At 36.6% G+C, this 26,950-nt stretch overlaps 1 protein-coding gene across 1 annotated transcript in view; it reads right to left on the bottom strand.

Annotated features, from left to right (window-relative positions):
- Nucleotides 1-26,950, bottom strand: part of CCDC18 (coiled-coil domain containing 18) — a 121,596-nt gene that overhangs the window by 46,489 nt on the left and 48,157 nt on the right. The window contains exons 15-21 of the mRNA XM_023757670.1: nucleotides 22,994-23,128; nucleotides 22,762-22,839; nucleotides 16,455-16,571; nucleotides 14,998-15,165; nucleotides 10,521-10,663; nucleotides 3,370-3,533; nucleotides 2,666-2,879 (exon numbers count right to left, since the gene is read on the bottom strand). Coding sequence (XP_023613438.1) covers nucleotides 2,666-2,879; nucleotides 3,370-3,533; nucleotides 10,521-10,663; nucleotides 14,998-15,165; nucleotides 16,455-16,571; nucleotides 22,762-22,839; nucleotides 22,994-23,128 — 1,019 coding nt within the window. The remainder of the gene's footprint in view (nucleotides 1-2,665; nucleotides 2,880-3,369; nucleotides 3,534-10,520; nucleotides 10,664-14,997; nucleotides 15,166-16,454; nucleotides 16,572-22,761; nucleotides 22,840-22,993; nucleotides 23,129-26,950) is intronic.

The raw sequence follows: 26,950 nt of genomic DNA, 5'->3' as shown, positions 1-26,950 counted from the left end.
CCCTTTGTATTCAGCATGTCTCTATCGAAATAAACCTGTTTCTATGAAAATTGAAGCTTTTGGTTTTTTGCGGCCCACATATACTTAAACCTTATTTGGCCCATGTTAGCCTCTGAATTTGACATGCTTGCTCTGAGGTTATGTGAAGGGCAAGAAGCTGGCCACAGAACCATTATTTCAGGCCAAAGAAACAGCTATGGCAAAGTTGGAAGATGGGAAAAAACTTGGTAAGTTTTAAGTAAAGTAAAAAGGCCAGGAACAAGATCAGTATGAAATGAGGCCAGGGAAGTAGAGCAGAATCTGTTATATAGGATTTTATATTCCAGAATAAGGACCTTGGATTTTTTTAAAACTGTGGTAAAATACATGTAAGATTTACCATTTTAACCACTTCAAAGTATATAATTCAGTTACACTAAGTACCTTCACAATGTTATTACTTCAATGTGTTACTATCGCCACTATTTTCAGTACTTTTTCATCACTTCAAATGAAAATTCCATACCCATTTACAGTTATTTTCTATTCCCCTTCCCCCTAGTTCTTGGCAACCACTAATCTGCCTTCTATCTCTATAGATTTGTTAATTTTGGATATTTCACACAGGTGGAATTGTGCAATATGTATCTGATTTCTTTCATTCAGCATAATGTATTCAAGGTTCATCATGTTATAGCACATATCAGTACTTTCTTTTCATGGTTGAATAATATTCCTGCCTAGCTGGTTTGACTCAATGGATAGAGCATCGGCCTGTGGACCAAAGGGTCCTGGGTTCGATTCCAGTCAAGGGCATGCACCTTGGCTGCAGGCTCCCCCCTGGCCCCAGCCCTATGGCCTGGGCAGGAGGCAACCAATTGATGTATTTCTCTCATACCAATATTTCTCTGTCTTTCCCTCTCTCTTCCACTCTCTCTAAAAATCAATGGAAAAATATCCTCGGGTGAGGATTAAAATATATACATTATATTCCTTGTATGGATACACCACATTGTGTTTATCCTTTCAACTACTGATGGACACTTGGGTTGTTTCCACTTGGCGGCTATAGTGAAGAGCTGCTATGAACATTTGTGCACAATTTTTGTTTGAACACCTGTTTTCAATTATTTTCTGTACATACCTAGGAGTGAAATTATTGAGTTATAAACAGTTCTTTGTTTAACTTATTGAGAATCTGCCAAACTGTTTTGTGCAGCATCTATACCATTTCAGTCTCCCACCAGCAATGTATCAAGGTTCCAATTTCTCCACCTGCTTGCTAATATTTGCTATTTTCTATTTTGGTTTTTGTTTGTTTTTATTATGGCCATTCGCTCATTACAGTATGAAGTGGTTTCTCACTGTGGTTTTGATTTACATTTCTCAAGTAGCCTGGGTTTTATTCTGAATCTTTTGGGAAGCCATTAGAAGGGTTAAGTAGGGGAGTAATATAATCTGATGGATGTTTTAAATCATAACTTAAATCCATTCTGTGGAGAAGGGATTGTGGGAGGGTCAAGAATTTAAATTGGGAAACCAATTGGGAAGTCATAGCAACAGACCAGGTGAGAGATGATGATGGCTTGTGCTAAGGCAGTGATTAAAAAAGAGGCCTAGAAATCAATAGATTTCAGAATATATTTTAGAAACAGAGTTGAGATGATTAGCTAATAGATTAAATGAAAAGAGGGAGAGAAAGAGATAAAATAATCATATATTTCTGGTTTGAGCTATTGTATGATACTGAGAGGAAGGGCAGGAGAAAAAAAAGAGTTCTGTTTTGGCCAAGCTTAAGAAGCCTCTTAAAAACCTCTAAGTGGAAAAAACAAGTAAGTCATTAGATATTTGAGTCTGGAGTTTGGGTAATAAGTTATTTCTGGAGATATGAATTTGAAAGTCTGATACATACTATTTAAAACTACATGAACTTTACTAAAAATTAGTTTGTGAGTAGAAAAGAGAAAGGAGCCCTACAATAAATCATGAGTTACATTTAAGTTTCTGGGTCATCTTGCTGCTCTCTATCCTGTTCTTTCATTCCACATTTCACATCCTGGGTTATAATTCTGTTTTCCTTTTCAGAATCTATTTCCCACACTCTGGCTCTGGTCTGGCTCTCCAATCCCACTTACCATAGATGTGGTGAATTTAGCTGCTAATCTAAGAATCTATTTTAGAGTTGGACAGACTTGTGTTTAATTTCCATCTCTGAACCCTCTATCTGACTTGGGGATTTTACTTAATTTTCTCAGGCTTCAGTTTTCTCAAGTGTGAAAAGGTTGTATATGTTGTAAAGAAATTAGTAAGATCACATATAAAGTCCCTGGCATAGCATTGGCACAAAATAAAGGCTTAATACAAAGAACAATATTGTTATTGTTAATATTACTTTGCTATTAACCACTGCGATATGCTGGTCCAATCATTTTCTACCACTACAGAATACAGGAGTGGGCCAACGTAAAATGGTCCACAGATCAATAATAAATTATTAGCCAACAGCAACTACTGAATTTATTACATGGAGAGTGGGACAGGCTAACCAGGAAGAGCCATAGTGAACCAGTTGAGAAATTTAGACATCTAGAATTCAGCAACAACTGGGGTATTGTATGACCCAAGGATTCAAAATAATAAAGTGAAATACTTGTAATTGTGATATCATTTCTTAGTATTAACTCACCTAAGTTCAGCTGTGAGATCCTTTATAGTGGTGTATTTTTCCTCCAATGATAATTGAGCCTTCTGCAGCACGTCTCTCAATTCCTGGAGTTGTCTTAAAGTACTTTTTAATTCTCCATGAGCATTTTGCAGTTCAGTCTCTAGTACTTCCCGTTTCTGCAAGGTTTCTGTTAGTTCAGTTTCAGTGTGGTGCTGTAACTTTTCTAACTCCTTCACTGTTAAGACAAGAGAATATTTTTAGAACTACATATAAACCATTTATTATTAAGAACTTTGTAAATAATTACAATTAAGAATATTCAATTTTATTCATCTACCAGAGATAAGATATTGACTACACATTATCCCTTTCAACCCTATCATCCCAAATTCTTAACTTTAGTCTACTTCTTTAAATATAAATATGCAACCCTGACTGGTTTGGCTCAGTGGATAGAGCGCCGGCCTGTAGACTGAAGGGTCCCGGGTTCGATTCCGGTCAAGAGCATATACCTTAGTTGCGGGCACATCCCCAGTGGGGAGTGTGCAGGAGGCAGCTGATCGATGTTTCTCTCTCATCGATGTTTCTAACTCTCTATCCCTCTCCCTTCCTCTCTGTAAAAAATCAATAAAATGTATTAAATAAATAAATAAATAAATAAATAAATAAATAAATAAATATAAATAAATATGCAGGCAGCTAAGCTCAGCTAACTTGTTGCTTACCAGCATTTGTTTTCTTATCTAGTTCTATCCTTGTCTGTTCTAAGATCATGTCTAACTGAGAGAGATGCATTGCTTTATTTTCTCCATCTCGTTTTAGGTGTATTATTTCTTTTTCCATTGTAGACAGCTCTTCTTTGTACTGATCCATCTCAAGTTTTACTTGCCTAATTAAAAACAAACAATAAAACAAATGATAATTTGGAAATTTAAAAACCAACTGACTTGTCTCTGACTAAACAAAAACTGCAAGTAATATGAGGGCAAATATCAGCAAAATGTCTAGTCAGAATCTTAAATCACCTATGATATTGTTTAAAATGCTCCAACTAAATACAACTGTACCACCTAGTAATATTTAACAAGGCTAGCATTCTTTTCAATTTAACTACAGTTAATTTTTATAAAGCTTTATATGGATTGAGAATATCCATGGAGAGGTGCCTCATTCATCTGTAATTTCTATTATCTGCAACATAGAAAATAAAGAAGCCAACCATCAAAATATTCACCATAAGACTATACTACTCATAGGAGACAAATTAGTCATTTTTACTCAGATATTTCTTAATAATGTTATCTTTTTAACTTTAAAAGGGACTAAAAATTCTTAAGCTAGTGCAACTTCCTTGCTTTACAGATGATTGAAAATAGAAGATTAAGTGAATTAATTGTCTAGGATAGCAATTTTCAACCTTTTTAAAAATCTCCTGGCACACTAATTACTAAAATCTACAGCACAACAATAATATATTTTTTGCCAATCTGTCAAAAAAATAGGCATAATTTTTATTCACTCACATGGGCAGGTATTGTTGTGTTGGCTGTTGTTATTTTTTTATTTGACAATCTAAGGCAGTGGTTCTCAACCTTCATAATGCCGTGACCCTTTAATACAGTTCCTCATGTTGTGGTGACCCCCAACCATAAAATTATTTTTGTTGCTACTTCATAACTGTAATTTTGCTACTGTTATGAATCGTAATGTAAATATCTGATATGCAGGATGTATTTTCATTGTTACAAATTGAACATAATTAAAGCATAGTGATTAATTACAAAAACAATATGTAATTATATATGTGTTTTCCGATGGTCTTAGGCGATCCCTGTGAAAGGGTTGTTCGACCCCCAAAGGGGTCGCAACTCACAGGTTGAGAACCGCTGATCTAAGGGAAAAGAGGTCAGTGCCCCTGACTAAATAGTCAGGTATTGCATGTTTTAAAAATTATTATGACACACTGGTTAAAAATCACTGGCCTAGGATAATACAAATAGTTATTAATAGTGAAAGTTTACTAACTTTCAGGTGGTCCTGGGCTTAATTTCACTACAGAAGTTCGAAGTTTGGCTACCTATCAGCTAATAAACATAGTGAGAGGAAGTTTTAAGTCAATTTGCTGTTAATTCCAAAGTGGTATTTACTATTTAAACAATTGTTAGTGTCATCCACAATAGTGGGCAGAGCTGATGTTCCTTTGCATCAGCATTTTTTAATTATATTTCTTTTGGTCTTTGACATTTCATAAGCTGAGTTTGCAAGGGGGAGCATTTGTTTTCTAATGCAACATAGATGAAATTGTATTTGTTCAGGAGGTTTTTTTCAATGTCCATAAGTGAACTTGAGGAAAACTAAAAAACTCCTGAAACAATTTGCATAATGATGTATGCATATGTTATGTCTATGTACAGAAAATGATCCATATCCTCAAATATGTCCATGGCCCAACAAAGTTAAGAACTATTAGATTAGACAAGTGCTGATGACCCTTTTACATGTCTAAAATCCTAGCTAAAGCTTGACTAATTCTTTTCTCATGTTAGAGTGGATTTAAAACATAATTTTAAAAAAATAATCAAAAGAGGTTGGTATACAGTACTAAGAGGTAATAGCTTGTCAGCAAAGAAGTTGGGGAAAAGTTATTATTATTATTTATTTCTCCTCACCTGAAGATATTTTTCCATTGATTTTAGAGAAAGTGGAAAAAAGGGAGGAAGGGAGAGAGGTAAAGGGGTAAGGAGAGAGGAGATAGGGAAAGAAGCAGAGAGTGAGAGAGGGAGATATATATATATATATATATATATATATATATATATATATATATATTTATACACACACACATACACACACATACAGAAAGAGAGAAAAACATCGATTGATTGCCTCCTGCACACGTCCCAACTGAGGCTGGGGATTGAACCTGCAGCCCAGGTATGTGCCCTTGGCTGGGAATCAAACAAGTGACCCTGCTGGATGACACTCTTACCACTTAGCTATACCAGCCAAGGCTTAAAAGATTTTTTATTGATTTTTTTAGAGAGAGAGGAAAGGAGAGGGACAGAGAAACACCAATGTTTGAGAGCGCAACATTGATCGGCTGCCTACTGCACGCCCCCGACTGGGGATAGAGCCCGCAACCTAGGCATGCACCCTGACCAGGAATTGAACAGGCAACTCTTCTGTGCATAGGACGACGCCCAACCAAATGAGCCACGCCAGCAGGGCAGGGAAAAATTATTTTTTAAAAATACAAGAACTCAAAAAGCACAGCTTTCTACAGATATTTGGTAAAAAATAAACAGAGTTCTATACTCCTTAAGGTTTCATAAGGTTATCATGATATAACTAATGAATATAATGATAACCCTAGTCACCCAGAGAAGGTAAAAATGACAAAAAAATACACATTTTGGAAAATTTCTATAAAATTTTGTTTTGTTTTGTTTCAAAGTTTCAGTGTTTGCTAAAGATAAATTTCACTCATTTCTCTATTTATGAGCAACTATACATTATTTCCTGATGCTATGTAAATGAGGCATTACTATAACATAATATTTAAAGGCTTAAGATTTTTAACTATTATATAAATAATCTAATACCATTATTTTCCCCATAACTTTCAAAATTTGTAACAGCCTTTAAGCCTACGAGTTTTTCCAAAAATACTTCACATTACAGGCGTAGAGTTATTATGGACAATGAAGTCTGAGATTGGAAACAGGGCTAAAGGAAAAATTATGCAAAAATAAAACTAAACTTTTAGAGTATAGCAGCTGAGATTCTCTGGCTTCTTTAAATGTAAAAAGATTTTTAAATGGCTATGGAGGCAGTCTGAGAAATCCTACAAGTGCTCCATGAACCTCAGCACTAAGACAGTAGGGTTAGGACATTTACATATAATATCAGAAGAACCTTCCAATGTGATGTAACAGAAAAAACTTAGTTTTAGAGCACAGCTAAATTATGCATCTCATACCCTAACTTCTTTGAGTTTCAGCTTCTTTTTTTCTTTTTTACTTAGATTCATAATTTCCAAAAGTTATTTAGAAATGTATCTTAAAAAAACAATCTTTATTGTTAAAATATTACAGATGCCTTCCCCCTCACCCCGAGTTATAGCTCTGGCTGGTGTGGCTCAGTTGGTTGGGTATCATCATGTGCACTGAAAGGTTGCAGGTTTGATTTCAGGGCACATGCCTAGCTGCAGGCTCCATCCCTGCAAGGGGGAATGCAGGAGGCAGCTCATCTACTTTTCACTCTCACATCGATGTTTCTCTCTCTCTCCCTATCCCTTTCTCTCTAAAAATCAATTAAAAATCAAAATAAATAGATATTTGGATAATAAAACCCAATAGGGCTGTTTTGAAGACTGAGTTAATGTGTTCACCTAGCACACTGCCCAACACAGAATATATTCAATAATTAAGTTTCTTCTCTTTTTATCTGAAAATATTTTATTGCTAAAACAGATCCAAGGAGATATATAACATATATATTTTAACTATAATATCTTTTGGGAGAGAAAAATAATTTTATAAGTTGCAATTTCAGAAGTAAAAGAAGTACTAGTGAGAAGAGAGAAAACCCTGCTTCATGAAGAGATTTCTTGGAACTAGGGTGCATCTTTCTTATGAAGTTTAATTATCTAGTTTATAAGCTTCCTGTTAGCATTTAGGACTTACTTTTCCTATGAATGTGCCTTTAGCTATAACCATAAATAGTTTTTGTCTAGAAGTCAAATTATAGGGGTGAGAAAAGAAACAATTACTTCAATTTTCTCAGTGAAACAGAAAGTAACATTGGGGAGGGTTTGTAGGGATTTTGAAAGAAAAGGCAAAGGTACAGAAAAATATTGCCAGATAGCATTAAGGCAGTGGTTCTCAACCTGTGGGTCGCGACCCCTTTGGCGGTTGAACGACCCTTTCACAGGGGTCGCCTAAGACCAACCTGCATATCAACTATTTACATTACTATTCATAACAGTAGCAACATTACAGTTATGAAGTAGCAACGAAAATAATTTTATGGTTGGGTCACAACATGAGGAACTGTATTTAAAGGGCCAGAAGGTTGAGAACCACTGCTAAGGGACCACTTAAGGTTTAAAGTTATAATTTTAAAGTAAGATTGGTCAGTGAGGTTATTTTTTCAAGCCTCTGTAAAGATGCAGACATGGAGTAGTCTGAGTTGGTTTTAGGCTGTGTACCACAAAGTAAGAGAGAGGTAAGGGAATTGTGGTTATATGCAAATCAGTGATTTTAATGACTAACAAGAATTTAAGCTGGGTAAAGAGAGAAGAGAGAACATTACGGAATGAGACAGTGATGGGACTGATGGATTAGGGTTCGTGATAAGAACAAAGAATTGTTGAATTTGGGGTATTAAAAGAGAATGAGCCCTAACCGGTTTGGCTCAGTGGATAGAGCATCGGCCTGCAGACTCAAGGGTCCCAGGTTTGATTCCGGTCAAGGGCATGTACCTTGGTTGCAGGCACATCCCCAGTAGGGGGTGTGCAGGAGGCAGCTGATCAATGTTTCTCTCTCATTGATGTTTCTAACTCTCTATCCCTCTCCCTTCCTCTCTGTAAAAAATCAATAAAATATATATTTAAAAGAAAAAGAGAGAGAATGAAGAGTCCTAGCCAGTTTTGCTCAGTGGATAGAGCGTCAGTCAGCCTGCAGACCAAAGGGTCCCAGGTTCAATTCCAATCAAGGGCATGTACCTCAGTTGCAGGCTCCTCCCTGGCCATGGGCTCATGCAAGAGGCAACCAATTGATGTGTTTCTCTCACATTAATATTTCTCTCTGTCTTTCCCTCTCTCTTCTACTCTCTCTAAAAATCAATGGAAAAATATCCTCAGGTGAGGATTTAAAAAAAGAGAGAAAATGAGGATAATATGGAGTAGATACATAATATTCAGATTATGCTGAAATACTAATGACAAGATCAAGGATGAATCATGTTAGTGAGTGGCTGAGGTATGAGAGAGATCAGGATCATTAGAGGAGAACTTTTTAAAATGAAGCTAAGGTGCTCTAAACAGTTTGGCTCAGTGGATAGAGCGTCGGCTATGGACTGAAGGGTCCCAAGTTCGATTCCGGTCAAGGGCATGTACCTGGGTTGCGGGCACATCCCCAGTGGGAGATGTGCAGGAGGCAGCTGATCGATGGTTCTCTCTCACAGATGTTTCTAACTCTATCCCTCTCCCTTCCTCTCTGTAAAAAATCAATAAAATATATTTTAAAAAAATAAAAATAAATGAGGCTAAGGGGTCAGAGGATCAGCTAGATAGATATACTATATTGAAATCTCCAAGAATAATGACAGCAGTGATTAATCTTTGTGAGGAATTTTAGAGAGCAACAGTAAGTCGGGTGGCCTGTAGGGGTCAGCAGCAGTGACGGATGATATGATCTGATGTCATGAAGTTTGTGAACTATGGTATACTATTGCGCATCTTGATCCTATGGTACAAGAACTGTGGGGAAAATTTTTTACTTTAGATGGCTGCAGGGAAAGAAGTAATATCCTCAGGAGAATCAGATTTCTATTACAAGAAGAGGAAAGAAGTTGAGGATATAGATGTGTCACAGGATGGATTGGGAATTCCAGAGGACACAATGGAAGTCTTTCAGAAAGTGGAATAAAGTGGGAGAAGGGAAGAGAATACGTGGAGAGGTTACTATGGGAGATAAGGGTTGAGTTGAAAATCTATAGCTTCTAGTGGTGTTTTGCATAACCAAGGACAAAGTTATAATGTGATTAATCTTTGAGGAATTAAGGTACACACTGGTGGTGTGGCTGTGTTAGTGGACAAACACCTGTCAATAGAAGAAAGACAGTCTGAAGTTTGAAAAATAGGATACCCGCTTGACCCTGTTGAGAGAGTTGAGGACATCTGGGGAAGCAAGTTGCTACTCAAGGCACAAAGGCCCTTTCTTTACTCCTGTCAGTAGGGGAGAAGAAGCCTGGTGACCTGTGGTTTTAGTTCAAGTGCATAATTAACTCTCACCTCCTATTGGTAGAATGGTGGGCTAATTATGAGTATATTATTAATTAAGCCAACTCTTGTTGACAAAGTAGAAGAGGTCTGGGAAGCTGGGTATAGCTTTCAGCTCATGGGTGCATTTCTTTACTAACTGATGCCTAGACCCAGCCTAGCCAAATTAAATTAGAACCTTAGAGGTGGGACCTAGGCATCAGTACTTTGTAAAGCTCCTCAGGTGATTTTATTTATTTTATATCTTAAATATATTTTTATTGGTTTCAGAGAAGAAGGGAGAGTGAGAGAGAGATAGAAACATAAATAATGAGAATTATTGATCAGCTTCCTCCTGCATGCCCCCAGTGGGGATTGAGACCACAACCCAGGCCTGTGCCCTGACTGGGAATCGAACCGTGACCTCTTGGTTCATGGGTCGATCCTCAATCACTGAGCAACACCGGCCAGGGTCCTCAGGTGATTTTAATGTTCAAAGTTCAGTCAAGGTGGAGAACCACTGCTTTATTTTATTAAGTTTCTCCCTCCCCTAGATAACTCAACCCCATTCTTGTGTGTGAGTACATCTTTGCCTTAAAATGTTAGTTTTTTCCACAATTTAATTCACTACAACAATTGCTAAGTGCCTATGAGGTATAAGGAATTATGCTAATTGTTGTAGGAGCCCCATTAAAATAAACCAGATATTATCTTGGTCTTAAGGAACTTATAATAGGAGGGTTATGAGGGAGGTGCAAACAAAACACTATAGGAACACAGACGGTAAATTACTTTCTCAAGCAAAAGCTTTCCTGAACATTTTCTGATATTGAAACTCAGATACTACTGATGTTGAAAGAGGAAGATAAATGAAAACTATCATATTCATTTTACCTTGCAGTACCAGTAAGCTCGATAACTTTCTGTCTTTTCAAATCTGCTTCATGTGTGGCTGCATCACATTTCTCCTCCATTTTTCTCAACTTTTCAGTGGAATTTTCCCTTTGTTTTTGAAGCTCTTGTTCCAGTTTTGATACCTTGTAAAGCAGTTTTCAGTAAGTATTTTAAATTCAGTCACAGCTCAATATTCTTCAGAAGAAAAAAATATATATGTGTGTAGCCCTAGCCTATCATTCAGTTTCAAGATGTATTATAAAAATCAAAGTATAGGCCAGGAATTATAGCAGGTCCTTGAATAATGTCATTTCATTCAATGTTTCATTATAATACTGATAAGGTACATAGGAACCTAACTCACTTATATCAGTAAGCCTACACTAAAATTGGTTTCATTATTTGTCATTTCACTTAAAGTCATGGAATTTATCAACGTTAAATGAGGACTTACTGTAATGTTTTGAAATATAAAAGCAAAACAATTTTTTATAATGTATTTCATTCCTATACATATTTATAGAAGTGGCCACATCATAACACTAAAATAAGACTTACAAGAATTGAACAAGCCCAGCCAGTGTGGCTCAGTGGTTCATCGACCCATGAACCAAGAGGTCCCAAGTTCAATTAACTTTGAGCCAATGACTTTAATATCCTCCCTGATCTTCTAAGACCTCTCAATGAAGAACTAAATTCAGAGTATAAATCATTAATACCCACTCAGGGCACAACCCAGGCTCAATCCCCAGTAGGGGAGGGGGTGTAGGAGGCAGCCGATCTATATTTTCATCTCTCTATCCCTCTCCCTTCCTCCCTTCTCTAAAATCAATAAAAAACATATATATATTTTTAAAAATTGAACAAAATAATGGTAAATATTCTCCTTTTCATTATCCCATTTGAAATGTTTTTTCTTCTCTTGTCAAATCATGTTCCTTTCCTTCTTCACAAATTGGCTCATTCAGTGAAGGATTACAAGATTCCCATCTACCCTCAAACATTATAACCTGCATTAACTCCAAACATGACTTGCATTCACTCCTATTCATTCTTCCTTCTGTTTCTGCTACAGTGAAGGAGGTATTCTTTCTCCTATACAAGTCAAATTACATCATAGGTATTCTGGGTTCAATTCCTATCCACATCCTCAGGAACCTCATACTATTTTTTAAATGTTTTTATTGATTTTAGAGAGAAGGAAGGGAAAGGGGGGGAGAGAGAGAGAGAGAGAGAGAGAGAGAGAGAGAAACATTGATCGGCTGCTTCCCATAAGAACCCCAACTGGGGACTGAACCTGCAACCTGGGCATGTGCCCTGAAGAGGAATTGAACCGGTGACCTCTTAGTTCATGAGTTGACGCTCAACTAATTGAGCCACACTGGCCGGGGTGGGGGGGGGCCCTCATACTATTCACTATCTCTATTCTCTGCTTTATCTTCAATCTCTCTTTCTTCTGGTTTCTTTTTTTTATCAGAATTTAAACATGTTCAAGACCCTTCTATTGTAAAAAATCATCCTTCTTACTTCTACCTCCCTCCAACTACCACCCTTTCCTCTTCTCCATAGCCAACCTCTCGGTTTCCTATGCTTGTTGTATCATTCTCACTTTTCCTTCATTCCTCAATCTGTAGTAATCTGGCCATTCTACAGAAATTACGCTAATTCATCAATGAGCCCCATGTTGCTAATTCCAATGGATATTTCACAACCCTCAATTTACTTGGCATTGATTCCAACAGTCCATGATACCAACTATCATTTCTTATCATGAAATACTTACTTTGGCTTCCATGTCCTACATCCCTCACAGATCTATCCAAGTCAATCTCCTCACTCCTCATACTACATTCTCTTCCTAGTAAATCTAAGCCACTCCATGTTTTCAATGAACATTTACATGATTGTGATCTCAAAGTTAATCTCTGGCCAATGACTTTAATATCCTCCCTGATCTTCTAAAATCTCTCAAAGAAGAACTAAATTCAGAGTATAAATCATTAATATCCACTCAAGTTTCAAGAAGAAAATTAAAACAATACCCAGGTAAAAAGGGAAGGGGGACAGAATCGAAGATGGCGGCATAGGTAAACACCGGAGTTTGCTGCCTCGAACAACCACTTCAAAAATACAACTAAAAGTCGGAGCGGACATCAACCAGAACCACGGGAAGGCTGGCTGAGGAGAGTCTCTTCAACTAGAAGCAAAAACAACAGCATTCCGACGCTCAGCGGAGGCGCAGTGTGGAAAATTTAAAGGTACGGCGGTGCGGTGGTGAGGGTGCGCGCGCAAAGCGGGCTGGCGGCTGAGGGCGCGATTGTCGTTTTCAATCAGGAGCGAGTCTCAGACTCTGGGCTACAGATCCGGGCGAGTCTCTAGGGACCCAGACTCAAACGGGAGAAGCGGGACTGTCTGGCTACGGCCCCCCCGAGGTTTGCAGCGGTTACGGGGACAGAGAGGCAGAGCCCCTGGGGACGGACTGAGAGCAGTCATAGCGGCTCCCTCCCCCCGCCCTGTTGAGCCCGCCCCGCCCAAAGTCCTGCGCACGGCCATTTGCCGATCGCTCAGGCAAAGGCTGGACTAGCGCCTCCCCAGAAGACAGACGTTTTCCACAGCTGATTCCTACAGCCAGTCGGCCTGGTGGTCAAATCCCTCTAGTGTTAACTACAACAATTAAGGCTTGGCTAGAACAAGACTGCACACAGAGACCACAAGGGGGTGCACCAAGAAAGCATATAAGATGCGGAGACAAAAAAACATGACAGAAATGGAGGATATGGAGCTAAGAATCGCAATTTTGAGGGCTTGCCATAAATTTGTGCAGAGCCTCATGAAAACTAATGAGACCCTCGATGCTACGATAAAGAAATTAGAAAGTAAGCATACACGGACTGAAATAAAGAATATTATACCCAATAGCAGACCAGAGGAGCACAAGAATCAAACCAAAGATTCGACAAAAAACACCCAATTGGAAAAGCAAAATGAAAAAAGAATCCAAAAGTGTGAAGATAGTGTAAGGAGCCTCTGGGACAGCTTTAAGCGGTCTAATATCAGAATTATTGGAGTGCCAGAAGATGAGAGACAGCAAGATATTGAAAACCTATTTCAAGAAATAATGGCAGAAAACTTCCCCCACCTGGTGAAAGAAATGGACTTACAGGTCCAAGAAGCGCAGAGAACCCCAAACAAAAGGAATCCAAAGAGGACCACACCAAGACACATCATCATTAAGAACCCATTGTGGCCCTCGAGTCAAAAAGTTTGCCCACCCCTGATCTACTCTGTGCTTAATTAGATAGCACACTCATAAGCAGAAAAAAAATCTAAAGATGAGTAATAATTTGAAAGAATATAGCACAGAACCTATGCATAATGGAACAGAAATGCAAGATAGGAAAATATTCACCAAATACTGAATAAATTTTTATATATAAACTCCTTTAGACCCTCAAAGAAAGAGAACACAAAAATCTCTTAAAGATCATGAAGAAATAAAATCACCAAATGAAAAATACAAATGAACTGGCAGACTTAGGGAGGAGAAAAAACAGAAGAAAACTGTAAGACCATTAGAGAAATAAAAACAACTCCAGAAGGAACAAGAATTATAACCAATCCTGCAAAACCCAGATCAATGACAAGATATGCAGGAAGTGGGAATCTAACACAGATGAGATGAGGAAATACTTCAGAATAAAGCTGTAAATCAGGCATATCAAGCAATAGGCCTACACTTTAACAAAAAAGGTGGAGAGTTACGGGAGTGATCGCTAGAAAAAAAAATATAATATCTGCCTGAAATGTCTGAACGTATTGAGAGGAGATTCTTTAATTCCATTCGAGAGGCTGAGGATGAATTCAGAATACATAGATAAAAAGTCATAAAGGTGAGGTGTAGTGAGATTACACAGAACCATCATTTTCTAATTTACATGTTTCTCTAAAGTTTGAAAAGGGGAAAAGAACAAAAGATGTGAAATACAGTATCTGTTTGAATAATTCAGATGAATTTGTTAAAGAATGAAAGAGCGAAGATTGGGTTCTAGTATAAATTTTCTGAAGATACTTTCTTTGGAATAATAATTTATTTTTAGAAGTAAGTGATATCCTTTGTGATTTTTCTTTTAGTGTCGTGCTTTGGCATTTCTTTGGGGATTGTCACAAATCCTAATCCAAAAAAAAAAGAAATTGGAAGGTCTGATGATTCATATAGGAATTATATTCAGATCCAGGAAGAAAGGAGATATTGAAGAAGAAGCCTAGATTATAAGTAAGTTGTATGGAATGACAAAATGTGCCCATGGTCACATTATACAGGAATAGAACTTTATCCATTTTACGATGTTAATATAGAATATTTCTTATACTATGAAATCTTTGATATTGAACACCAATTTATATAACTAACAAAAATGTATTATCAATTGTAAAAATTTCTATTTCATACAAGTAAAATTATTTTGACCAATAATACCTGTTTTTCAAGTTTAGTTTGAATGTCTTCCAGCTCTCCATTTCTTATTGTCTCTTGTTGTAACATTTGCTGCTGTTGCTGAAGAGTATGCTGTAGAATAGCATTTTGCTCAGAGGTCTCTTGAAGACTGTGATTTTTTATCTTTAGCTCTTTCTGTAAACAATATACCTAACAAATATATACATTTGTCATTATAATGACATGCTTCAAATAAAAAACACAAAATGTCAAAGCTGTTTGCCTTGTTAGATAATTATCACACTTGCCATGTGGGACAATTATATTTATGACTATAGGTTATTATGTGGAGGGGCGGGTCCATCTTTCTGATGAGGAGATATGCTTATAGGGTTGGCCCTTGGATGGTGTCTGGGAATGTGCATTTTCACATTCCCTAAGAGATGAAATTGCTTTGTCTGGCTAAGGAATAGAATCATGCTTTCCTTTTGAAATTTTGATACTTGTTGCTGTTCCTGTGTGACCAGCGCCCCCATAAAAAATATTGATCTTTGAGTCATAAGCAGGCTTCCCTGGGCAGAAATATTGTAGACGTTACCATATTTCACTGCTATAGAAAGAAGCATGTTCTATGTGATCCCTCCCAGAAGAAGGAAGAGAACATAGGAGGCCATGAGTTTTGTCATACTCCTATCGATGTATCTTTTTCCCTTAGTAAAAATAAATTATAGCCGCAAAAGCATTATGTGCTATTTATTACATTATTGTTGCCATTATTGCCATTGTTTGTAAAATTATATCCTAGCAATGCACTTTTGAATATTCATGGTCCAAAAAACACATAAAGGAATGACAATATGAACTAAGAAATCATACCTATTCACTGCAAATATTTAAAGACTTGAATATTGCATTCCTGCAAATTGCTTTAAAAGACACCTTTGAAGTTATCTGAAAGCACTTATATTGGGGGGGGAGGGTGGAATCCCCTTTGTCCTAGTTTTCCAAATTCCAAAAAAATCTGCCAAAAAAATTATTGTTAAATTTGAATAAACAATGCAGCATAATTTAATGTATATTTTATAATATTCTTCGCTTGCTCCCAAAAGAGGGAGGTTAAATAAATGACCTTGATATGCTGAGCTCCTTCATATCACTTTGATTTAAAGTGATACAACCAGACTGGCCAGTATGGTTCAGTGGTTGAGTATTGACCTATGAACCAGAAGGTATGGTTCAATTCCTGGTCAGGGAACATGCCCGGGTCACGGGCTTGTTCCCCAGTGTGGGGTGTGCAGAAGGCAGCCAATCAATGATTCTCTCTCACCATTGATGTTTCTTCTCTCTCTCCCTTCCTCTCTGAAATCAATAAAAATATTTATTGATAAAAATATCATTTAAAAAAATAGATGTATTTGTAAAGTATTTTGAAAATAAACAGTATCTCAAAAAGAAGTCACTTGACAAATATTCTATATGTAAAGAAAATATTCATTTACCTCTTCAGATTTCTTCTTTAGCTGTTTTTCAAACTTTTCCTTATTTCCTTCCAATTGATTCAAATGCAAGGCAAGTTCTTCCTTACAAATTTCCAATGCTGAATCTAACTGTCTGACCTAAGCAGCAAAAATTCGAAACAGAAAAATCAACTCATATAAGTGTTTATTATATGCTCAATATTTTATAGATTTATGTCCTAATGTTAATTCACTGCTTCAAACAGTGAATATATAGTCAAACTTAGGACATAAAATATGAATACAGAAGAGATTTACATAAAAACTAACTTTTTCATTGCAAATTAGGAAACCAGAAAATGGAGTTGAAGAATAAATAGGACATGAACAAGTGAAAAAGGTCATTCCAGGAAGAAGGAGTATGTTCAGAGTTAAGTCTCTGTAAAAGGGAATGGTTAGAAGCTGGCAGGAGCTCAGCATATCAAGAGTATGAATTTGTTCTGTTCATCAGATTTTTTACTCATTTGATTTTTAGATTCACTTGTTGATAGATATGTATTTGTTGTCACTTTGTTGTTCATAAACTGGTGAATGTAATAGAATCAGGGGCATGGAAAGGAAGCAGATTGACAATTCTCAGGGGGAAGGGGATATGGAGGGTGCAGAAAGAGAATGGACAAAGAGCTTACACCTAGGGATGAGGACAGTGGGGGCGGGGGGGCAAGGGCCTGGAGTGGGGTGGGAACCGGGTGGAGGGGAGCTATGGGGGGAAAAAAGAGGAACACATCTGTAATAATCTGAACAATAAAGATTTAAAAAAAGAGTATGAATTTGTTAGCAATGTGTCTTTGGGGGAGAAGGCAAGATAGAGGGGCCAGCCATCAAGAACCTGTAAAACAAACACTCTAAAATGGAAAGCAGTATTTGAGCCTACTCCTTAAGTTCCCTTGATCAAGAAAAATAGCAAAGTGAGTACAAACTGTTATATTGTGCTAATGCTGAAGTCAATAAGAAAATGAAGCCAAAACCGGTTTGGCTCGGTGGATAGAGCGTCGGCCTGCGGACTGAGGGGTCCCAAGTTCGATTCCGGTCAAGGGCATGTACCTGGGTTGCAGGCACATCCCCAGTGGGAGATGTGCAGGAGGCAGCTGATCGATGTTTCTCTCTCATCAATGTTTCTAACTCTCTATCTCTCTCCCTTCCTCTCTGTAAAAAACCAATAAAATATATTTTTTAAAAAAATGAAAATGTTTTTGTCAGCTAGAAGGCTGCTTTTGCTTTGAATCAGTGAAAATAGTTTTAGAAAGGCAGCAATGTAACTTGGTTCAAGGGTTTTACAGTTGCAAATGCTTAATATAAAGAGAAAATTAGCAACAAGTAACCCAAATCAACAAATCTATTTTTTGAAAAATTAGTTCAAGAGCCAGTTTGCATACATGCTCCATATCCTATCTGCTAATAAGATTCTTGTCTTGGTCCTTTCTTGTCCTTATAGTAATTCAGTAATTTTGAGCTTCTCGGGTTCTCTCTCTCTCTCTCTCTCTCTCTCTCTCTCTCTCTCTGTATATTTTTATTGATTTCAGAGAGGAAGGGAGAGGGAGAGATAGAAACATCAATGATGAGAGAGAATCATCCACCAGCTGCCTCCTGCACGCCCCTCATTGGGGATCAAGACCACAACCCGGGCATGTACCCTGACGGGGAATCGAATTAGTGGGCTTCTTTGTGCCTTGGGTGGATGCTTAACCACTGAGTAACACCAGCCAGGACTCTCTCTCTCTCTCTCTCTCTCTCTCTCTCTCTCTCTCTTAATAGCATCCTATTGTGAAAGAAATCTAAACAAGATAAGCAGAAAAAGAAAAAAATGTTCCATCAGATACTATTCTGTATCATGAAATTGTCCTTACAATTCTTATTTCTAAAAAGAAAATCTTGACACAGATTTCAAAGATTGTCCCTAGAGCTTGTGAATGTAACCATCAACAGCTTTAAAAGCTTGTAATTTTGAATGATTATTTTTGTTAATCAACTGTTGCCCTCATAATAATTTTTAATTAACATTTGTTTATGAAAGGTATAAATATTTGCAAGTTTTCTTTCTTAAGCATGAGAATGAGCATTGGGACTTGTGTCATCTTACACAGAGAAAAATAAAATCTATGACTGTCAGAATATCACTACATTGATAATTAATAATGTAAAAACTCATTCAGACAAGATTCATCACTAAATGTTAAAACCAATGGTTATAAAGTTGTTGAGGAGCAAGGCCTTTACATGGTCTCCAAGAATCACTGCACATTTTTGTGTATTAATTATAAAGGAAAAAATGTGCCCTTAAAACAGTGAGATCTGGCAATAACCATCTTAAATAAAGTGTAAAGATTAGTAATGCCAATAACGGGGTGATCAGACATTATGGGTCTCCTGATATGAAGCAGTGGGAGGAACACAGTATAACCCATGTGGTGTTCTAGTTGACTTATAGACTTTTCAAAATATTCAGTGTTATGAAGAATAGAAAACAGTGAATTTAGGGGAATCTAAAGAACCAAATGCAACACATAAACTATAATTAAATCCTAGACTGGGGAAAAGAAAAGGAACAAAGCAAAAGCAGTGCAAATCAAGGTTTTACCAGGTATACAAACCCCCTGAACACCCCACTGAAATAAAGAGTCTAATTCAGAAACAAGGCCAGGACTAGGGTGATGCAAGGAAAGTGCCTAGAGGTTAAAATTTAAAGAGGCACTTAGGGTCATGAAAGTTCTGACCCTTCCACTTGTATGACCCTAAGAGTAAGCATCTCCTTAAATTTTGCCCTAGAGGCCTTTCCCTTGCTTCACCGTAGTTCCATATTTGTTCTATAGGTCTTGGCACAGCAGATATTCTGCAAGTCAAACAAGTTCCCAGGGGATGCTAATGCTGCTAGTCAATGTTTGAGCATACTTTGAGCAACAAGGCTGTAAAAACATTTTTAAATAATTGGGAAATTTTCAGTATGAACTGTGTATTGAATGATGTTACTGAATTATTGTTTACTTTCTCTGGCATGTACAGGTGGTGTGGTCCTGAAGGAGAAAGTTCCTGTTCATAGGAGATGCAACTTTAAGTATTAAAGGCACAGAGTGTTATGACATCAGCAACCTCTCAGGTAATCTGTCAAAAAGGGAAGCGTGTGAGCAGGGGGAAGGGATATTGGGTGGATGCAAACACAAGGGTGTGTATGCATGTGTGTACAGAGAGATGAAGTGAGTATAGCTAGCACTTAACAAACAGTGAATCTACAAAGATGTTCTCCCTACTATTATTTCAATATTTTTGTAGAATGAAATTTAATTAAAACTAATAAATAATAAAAACCAAACACCCACTACTCCATTAGATTTCTTATTTTTGAACAGAGCTTGAGAGTCTGAATCTCATATAAATAAACATCATTACTGTATACAAAACACTTACTGCTCTGATGAACCAAAAACCTACTCAGGGGTGCAACCTGGGGCAACTGGATGGGAGTTCTACACTACCCTTTCTTCAACAAAAGCACCTAAGCTCTTCTTCTTTCCCCTTCCCCCCACTTATGACTTTCTTTTTGGGGGGGATCTAGAGTGGAAAATAAAAACAAAACAATAAATAAATAGAATCTAAATCTAAAAAACACTCTCAATTTTCTATTTAATAGCAGGCTAAAAAATTACTTTAATTTACTGATTTTCTTATTACTTGTTTAGAATTTTCCCATCAATTTTCTAGCTCTCATTAAGCTAGAAGCTGTATCATACTTTTCTAAGTGATACATTTTTAAACTGGGCCCTGCTGAGTAGCTCAGCTGGTTGAAGCATTGTCCCAATACGCTAGGGTTGCAGGTTCAATCCCAGGTCAGGACATATACAAGAATGCATAAGTATGCTCTAACCGGTTTGGCTCAGTGGATAGAGCGTCGGCCTGTGGACTCAAGGGTGCCAGGTTCGATTCCGGACAAGGGCATGTACCTTGGTTGCGGGCACATACCCAGTTGGGGGTGTGCAGGAGGCAGCTGATCGATGTTTCTAATTATCTCTCTCCCTTCCTCTCTGTAAAAATCAGTAAAATATATTTTTAAAAAAAAAGAATGCATAAGTAAATGGAAGAACAGACTGATGTCTGTCTATCTTTCTGTCTCTCTTCCTCTCTCTCTCTAAAAATCAATCAGTCAATCAGTTAATCAATAATTTAACCCCTGGCTGGTTTGGCTCAGTGCATAGAGCATCAGCCAGCGGACTAAAGGGTCCCAGGTTCGATTCCAGTCAGGGGCACATGTCCAGGTTGTGGGCTTGATCCCCAGTAGGGGGCGTGCAGGAGGCAGTCGATCAATGATTCTTTCTTATCACTGATGTTTCTATCTCTCCCCCCCTTTCCCTTCCTCTCTGAAATCAATAAAAATATATTTTAAAAAATAATTAAAATAAAAAACCAAACTTTAAACTGATCCTAATAACTCTCCTGCAGATAGAAAATTCGTAATATTTTTTATGCAACGAACTAATTAACGTATGCAGAAGAGCATAGCCAAAAGTCAGGAAACAAAGATGATAATGACATAATCAAGAAAATAGAACTAGATTTCAAACTTCTTTTTTGTTGCTACAAATATCCTATATGTTAAGACTCATTTAGCCCTAGCTGGTATACTCAGTGGATAGAGTGTCAGCCTGTGGACTGAAGGGTCCGGGGTTTGATTCTGGTCAAGGGCACAGGCTCGATCCCCAGTAGGGGGCATATTCTCTCTCATCATTGATGTTTCTATCTCTCTCCCTCTCCCTTCCTCTCTGAAATCAATTAAAAAAAAAAAAGAATCATTAAGTATAGCTTCAGTTATAAGAATTTTGTTTCTAATTTCAATGACAGTAAAACTATTAAAGGTACCAAGGGAATAAAAACCAACATCATAATTCATTCTTTTGTTGATTTCCTTCCTGTCTCTTACCTGGCTATTAATATGCAGAAATAACTTATCAGAAGACGGGTTAGATGTGTTAGGTGGTTTAAAGAAAAACAGGAGTTAAGTGGCAATATAAGTTTTATTTAATAAAATTATTTCATGCCCACAACCTTTGTACAGTAGTGATTTTTAATATTAATTATCTTAGAGGTTAGTTTTACATGAAGCAATGAATTGACATGGCATGAAATGTCAAAAGTTTAGAAAATACTATAGGAAAGTTATGGATAAACATATAATTGTGTTTACATGGGTATACAAGGTCACAAAATGGATTAAAAACCAGACCAAAGTACTAGTACTACACAACACCGATTTTTAAAATTCCTTTATATTCAAGCCATATATGACAGAATAAAGGTAGCAGTATGTTTGGATCTATTTTTAATACTAAAAATGCAAATGAGAATATATTGAATACATAGTAATTACGTATTAAATTCTGAGTAACTTAGCATATACTAAGCATTTTATGTACCTCATTAATTTGAATCTCACACTATTGTTATCCTTATTTTACAGATAAAAAAATTAAAGTTCAGAGAGCATAAATAACCTAGCGAAGGTTATGTCAGTTAGTAAACTGTGAAGCCAGAACTGAAACCTAAGTCAATTTAGCTCCAAAGCCCATGCTTTTAAGCATGAAGATATATTAGTCACAAAACTGTATTTTATCTGGAAATTCTGAATTTATCCCCTAATTAATCTTAGAACAGGTAGAAAGAAATAAAACTGGACTGCTTATAGTTTCATCTCCTTTCACTTTCACTGTTAATTCTTTACTAGTAATATTAACAAGTAGCTAATGTTAAAAAAAATTTAATGTTAAAAAAATAATGGTTAGATAATATAAAAAAGCAAAAAAAAAAGGTTAGATAATATACAAACTAAATTATCAACTATCAAGTAATTAAGACCAAAACTCACATTGAAGAAAATATACTTACAGAAGCTAAGTTCGTTGACCCAAGTAAAATCTTTACCTTTTGATTTTTATATTGATAATTTTTATAATTTATAGAAAAAAGTGAAAAAAAACACAGAAATGTCTCCATTAAGAAAAAAAACTTTTAAGCATTTTTATTATCCTCACCTAAGGATATGTTTATTGATTTTTTAGAGAGAGAAGAAGGGAAAAAGGGAGAAAGACAAACAGAGAGAGACATCCATGTGAGAGAGAAACATCGATCAACTGCCTCCCAAACACACCCGACCAGTAATCAAACCTGAAACCTAGTTATGTACCCTGACCGGGTATTGAACCCACAATCCTTTGGTGTATGGGACAATGCTCCAACTAACTGAGCCACCAGCCAGGGCTAAGAAAATTTTTTTTTAAATTTCTTTAAGTATTCGCATCCTAACCTTGATTGTTTCTTCAGATACTTGGTTCTGTAATGCTTTCAAAGCTTCATCTTTCTTCATATTTTCCTTTTCCATTTCCTGAAAACACAGATTGATAAGCAAAAATATAAGTATGGTTATAAATATTTTAGCATTAATGTGACGTTTAACAACTGATAAAGGTATGTTACAGAAACATAAACTTAAAATACTACTCAGCTTTTAAACAGCATTTTTATAAAGATGGTTTTACCCTTTTGCTTTCTGTCAACAGTCTGTCTAGTGATTCAAGATGATGCTGTTTGCATATTATGTCTTGCTGCAACATGGACATAGTCTTTTCTTGCTCTTTAAATTGCTGGTCTTTTTTCTCTAGTTGAGATTCAAGCTTAAAATAAAAATAAGATTTATTAATTTTCATGTCAAATTTTTTAAAATTTTAAAACATTTAAATATATAAAAAGAAATATAATTCATGTTAAATTACTGAAATTACATAGATCTTTGCATTTTATCAAATTTCCTTTCATTTCCCTTCTTTTAGAGAAGAAATGAAATCACATGCCCACGTCTTATCCCTTTACTCCTTCACCAATACTAGACTGAAATTGAACTGTATCATTCTGTGGTGTGTTTCATTCTTATACATTTTTTGTGCTTTTAATATATGCATTTAGTGCTATAAGCTTCCCAGAGCTGCTCTAGCTGCACCCCACAATTTTTATGTTGTGTTTTCATTTTCATTCAGTGTGAATTGTTTTAATTAACCTTGAGACGTACTTTTTGATCCATGGATTATTTAGAAGTGTATTGCTTAGCTTCAAGTATTTGGGGACTTTTCAGATATCTTAATGGTTTCTAGTTTAATTCCATTAAAAGTCAGAGGACATTCTATGTATGATTTCAATTTTTACATTTGATAAAGCTTATTTTGACCTAGGGTATGGCATACCTTAGTGCACATTTCATGAAGGTACACTGGAGAAGAATGTATATTCTATTGTTGGGCGAAATATTCTATAAATGTCAATTAGGCTAATTTGATAGACAGTGGTGTTCAGGTGAGTTCTATATCCTTGCTGATTTTTAAAAAATATTTTTTTTACTGATTTTAAAGAGAAAGGAAGAGAGAGGGAGAGATAGAAACCAATGATGAGAGAGAATCATCAATTGGCCGCCTCAGGCATGCCCCCTACCAGGGATTAAACCTGTAACCTGGGCATGTGCCCTGACCGGGAATTGAACTGGTGGTCTTTGGTTCATGGGTTGACACTCAACCACTGAGCACACTGGCTGGGCTATCTTTGCTGATTTTTATAGCTACTTATTCTGTTGATTACATAAAAGAGTAGTGTTGATGTTTCCAACTATAGTTTTGGATTAATTTCTTTCTCCTTTCAGACTTCTTCACATTTACTCCATGTATTTTCACCAGGGGGCAGATGCTCAATTCTTTTGTTAGGTACCTACACATTTAAGACTGTTTGAGCCTTTTATCATTATGTAATGTTCCTCTTTTTCAATTGCAATTTTCTTTCTTTTGACATCTACTTTGATATTTATATAGCCACTGCAGCTTCCTTTTCTTTGCCTGGGACATCTTTTTCCAACCTTTTATATTTAACCTATCTACTACATCTTTATATTTAACACTAGAGGCCTAGTGCACGACATTCTCAGTCAGGGACCCCTCGGGGGATTCCGACTGCCGGCTTAAGCCTGCTCCCCTAGACATTGCTCTGGAAGCAAAAGAGGCTCCCGCCAACCAGCTTCTGGCTGAGCAGCATTCCCCCTGTGAGAGCGCACTGATCACCAGGGGGCAGTTCTTGCATTGAGCGTCTGCCCCCTGGTGGTCAGTGCACATCATAGCGACTGGTCGTTCCATTCTTCAGTTGATTTCCATATTATGGTTTTATTATATAGGATGTATTTCTTGAAGAGCATATATATTTGAGTTAATTTTTTAAATCCAATCTCACATCTTTTATTTGGTGTATTTAGAACATTTACATCTAAAGTAATATTTGAGCCCCAGCCTGGTAGCTCAGTTGGTTAGTGTCGTCCCATATACCAAGGTTGCACGTTCGATCTCCAGTCAGGACACATAAGAAGCAATCAATGAATGTATAAATTAGTGAAGCAACAAATTGATGCCTCTCTCTCTCTCACTCTCTAAAATTAATAAATTAAAAAATAAAGTAATATTTTATAAGACTGGATTTAACCAGTTAACTGCCACGATATTTTGAATTAAAAAAGGTCCGCCGCTTGCGTCTATAGACGCTTATGGTGTACAAATGGTTAAACATATCATTTCATTATTAGTTTTCTCTTTGAATCCTGTTTTCCTTCCTGTTTCTACTGTCCAGTCTTCTTTTAAATATATGAATATTTTCAGAATTCTATTTTATCTATTGGCTCTTTACTATGTCATTTTTAGTGGTTTTGCTAAGATTATAATATACATATTTAATTCTTCATACTTTGCTGAGAATTAAATTTTGCCACTTGAAGTAAAATGTAGAAACTTTATACAAATATATATCCCTTAACCTCCTCTTTTATGTTGTAGTTGTCCAATGTATTACACCAACATATATTAAAATCTCAATAGACATGCTATAATTTTTTTCTTCAAATGTCCTAAAACCTTAAGAGAAGAAAAATAGTGCATTGTATCTAACCAAATAGTTACTGTTTTTGTTGTTCTTCCCTCACTCCTGAGGTTCCAAGTTTCCTTCTGGTATTGTTTCTTTTTGCTTGAAGAACCTTATTTTGGAACAAGTACACTGGTGGCAAAATCTCTAAACTGTCCTCCATCTAAGAATATCTTCATATTCCCTAAATAATATCTGTGCTGGACATAGAATTCTATGGTTCATGGATTTTCTCTTTCAGCACTAAATGTTTTCTCTTCTAATCTTCATGGTTTCTGATGAGAAATCTACAGTAATTTTAATCTTTGTTCCTTTATATGCAATGTGTTATTTCTCTGGATGCTTTTAAGATATTTTTGGTTTTGGTTTTCAGCAAGAACTTTGATGTATTTTAAAGTTGTTTTCTTTGATTTAACTCAGTGGTTCCCAAACTTATTTGGCCTACCGCCCCCTTTCCAGAAAAAATATTACTCAGCCCCTGGAAATTAAATTTTTAAAAATTTTAATAGCAGTTACTCATCGCCCCCAAATGCACCTGTGGCCATCACTGCCCCCCTGGATCACTGCAGCGCCCACCGGGGGCGGTAGCGCCCACTTTGGGAATCACTGATTTAACTTCTTTGAGCTTGTTAATTTGTAAACTTATTTCCTTCTATTTTATTTATTATTTATTTTTTAATACATATTTTATTGATTTCAGAGAGGAAGAGACAGGGAGAGAGATAGAAACATCAATGATGAGAGAGAATCATTGATCAGTTGCCTCCTGCACACCCCAACTGGGGATCGAGCCTGCAACCTAAGCATGGGCCCTTGACCAGAATCAAATCTGGGACCCTCTAGTCCACAGGCCGACGCTCTATCCACTGAGCCAAACCAGCTAGGGTTTTACTTTATTTTTAAATATGTTTTTATTGATTTCAGAGAGAGGAAGGGAGAAGGAGAGGGATAGAAACATCAATGATGAGAGAGAATATGCCCCTACTGGGGACTGAGCCCACAACCTGGGCATGTGTCCTGAGCAGGAATCGAACAGTGACCTCCTGGTTCATGGGTTGATGCTCAACCACTGAGCCACATGGGCTGAGCTATTTCCTTCAATAAAACTGTGAAGTTCTCAGTCATTATCTCTTCTAATAATTTTTTTGGTACCAGTCTTATTCTCTTCTCTGGGACTCTGATGACATGAATGTTAGACCTTATGATATTGTCCCAAAGGTCCCTGAGGCTCTGTTCATTTTCTTCCAAATTTTTTTTTTCTCTCTGTTGCTCAGACTGAATAATGTCTATTGCTCTAAATTTCAAGCTCATATTTTTTTCCTCATTAGCTCCATTCTGCTATTAAGCATATACAAATGATATATATTTTTACTTAGCCTTGTGTTCTTGGTCTCACACCTTTTTCTTTACTTTTGTTTTTACTATTTACTTTCCACCCACAGTTAAGAGTGCTTCTATTCTCAACCAATCTTCAAGCAACTGATATCTCTAGTGGAAAAGAATCCATAGAATCACTCTTAGTTTGGTAATGTGAAAAAATAATGATTGGGGGG

Source organism: Myotis lucifugus, unplaced genomic scaffold (assembly GCF_000147115.1).
Source record: "Myotis lucifugus unplaced genomic scaffold, Myoluc2.0 scaffold_110, whole genome shotgun sequence".
Lineage (NCBI taxonomy): Eukaryota > Metazoa > Chordata > Mammalia > Chiroptera > Vespertilionidae > Myotis > Myotis lucifugus.
The sequence above is the reverse complement of the archived record's forward strand: the minus strand, read 5'-3'. Positions and strand labels throughout refer to the sequence as shown.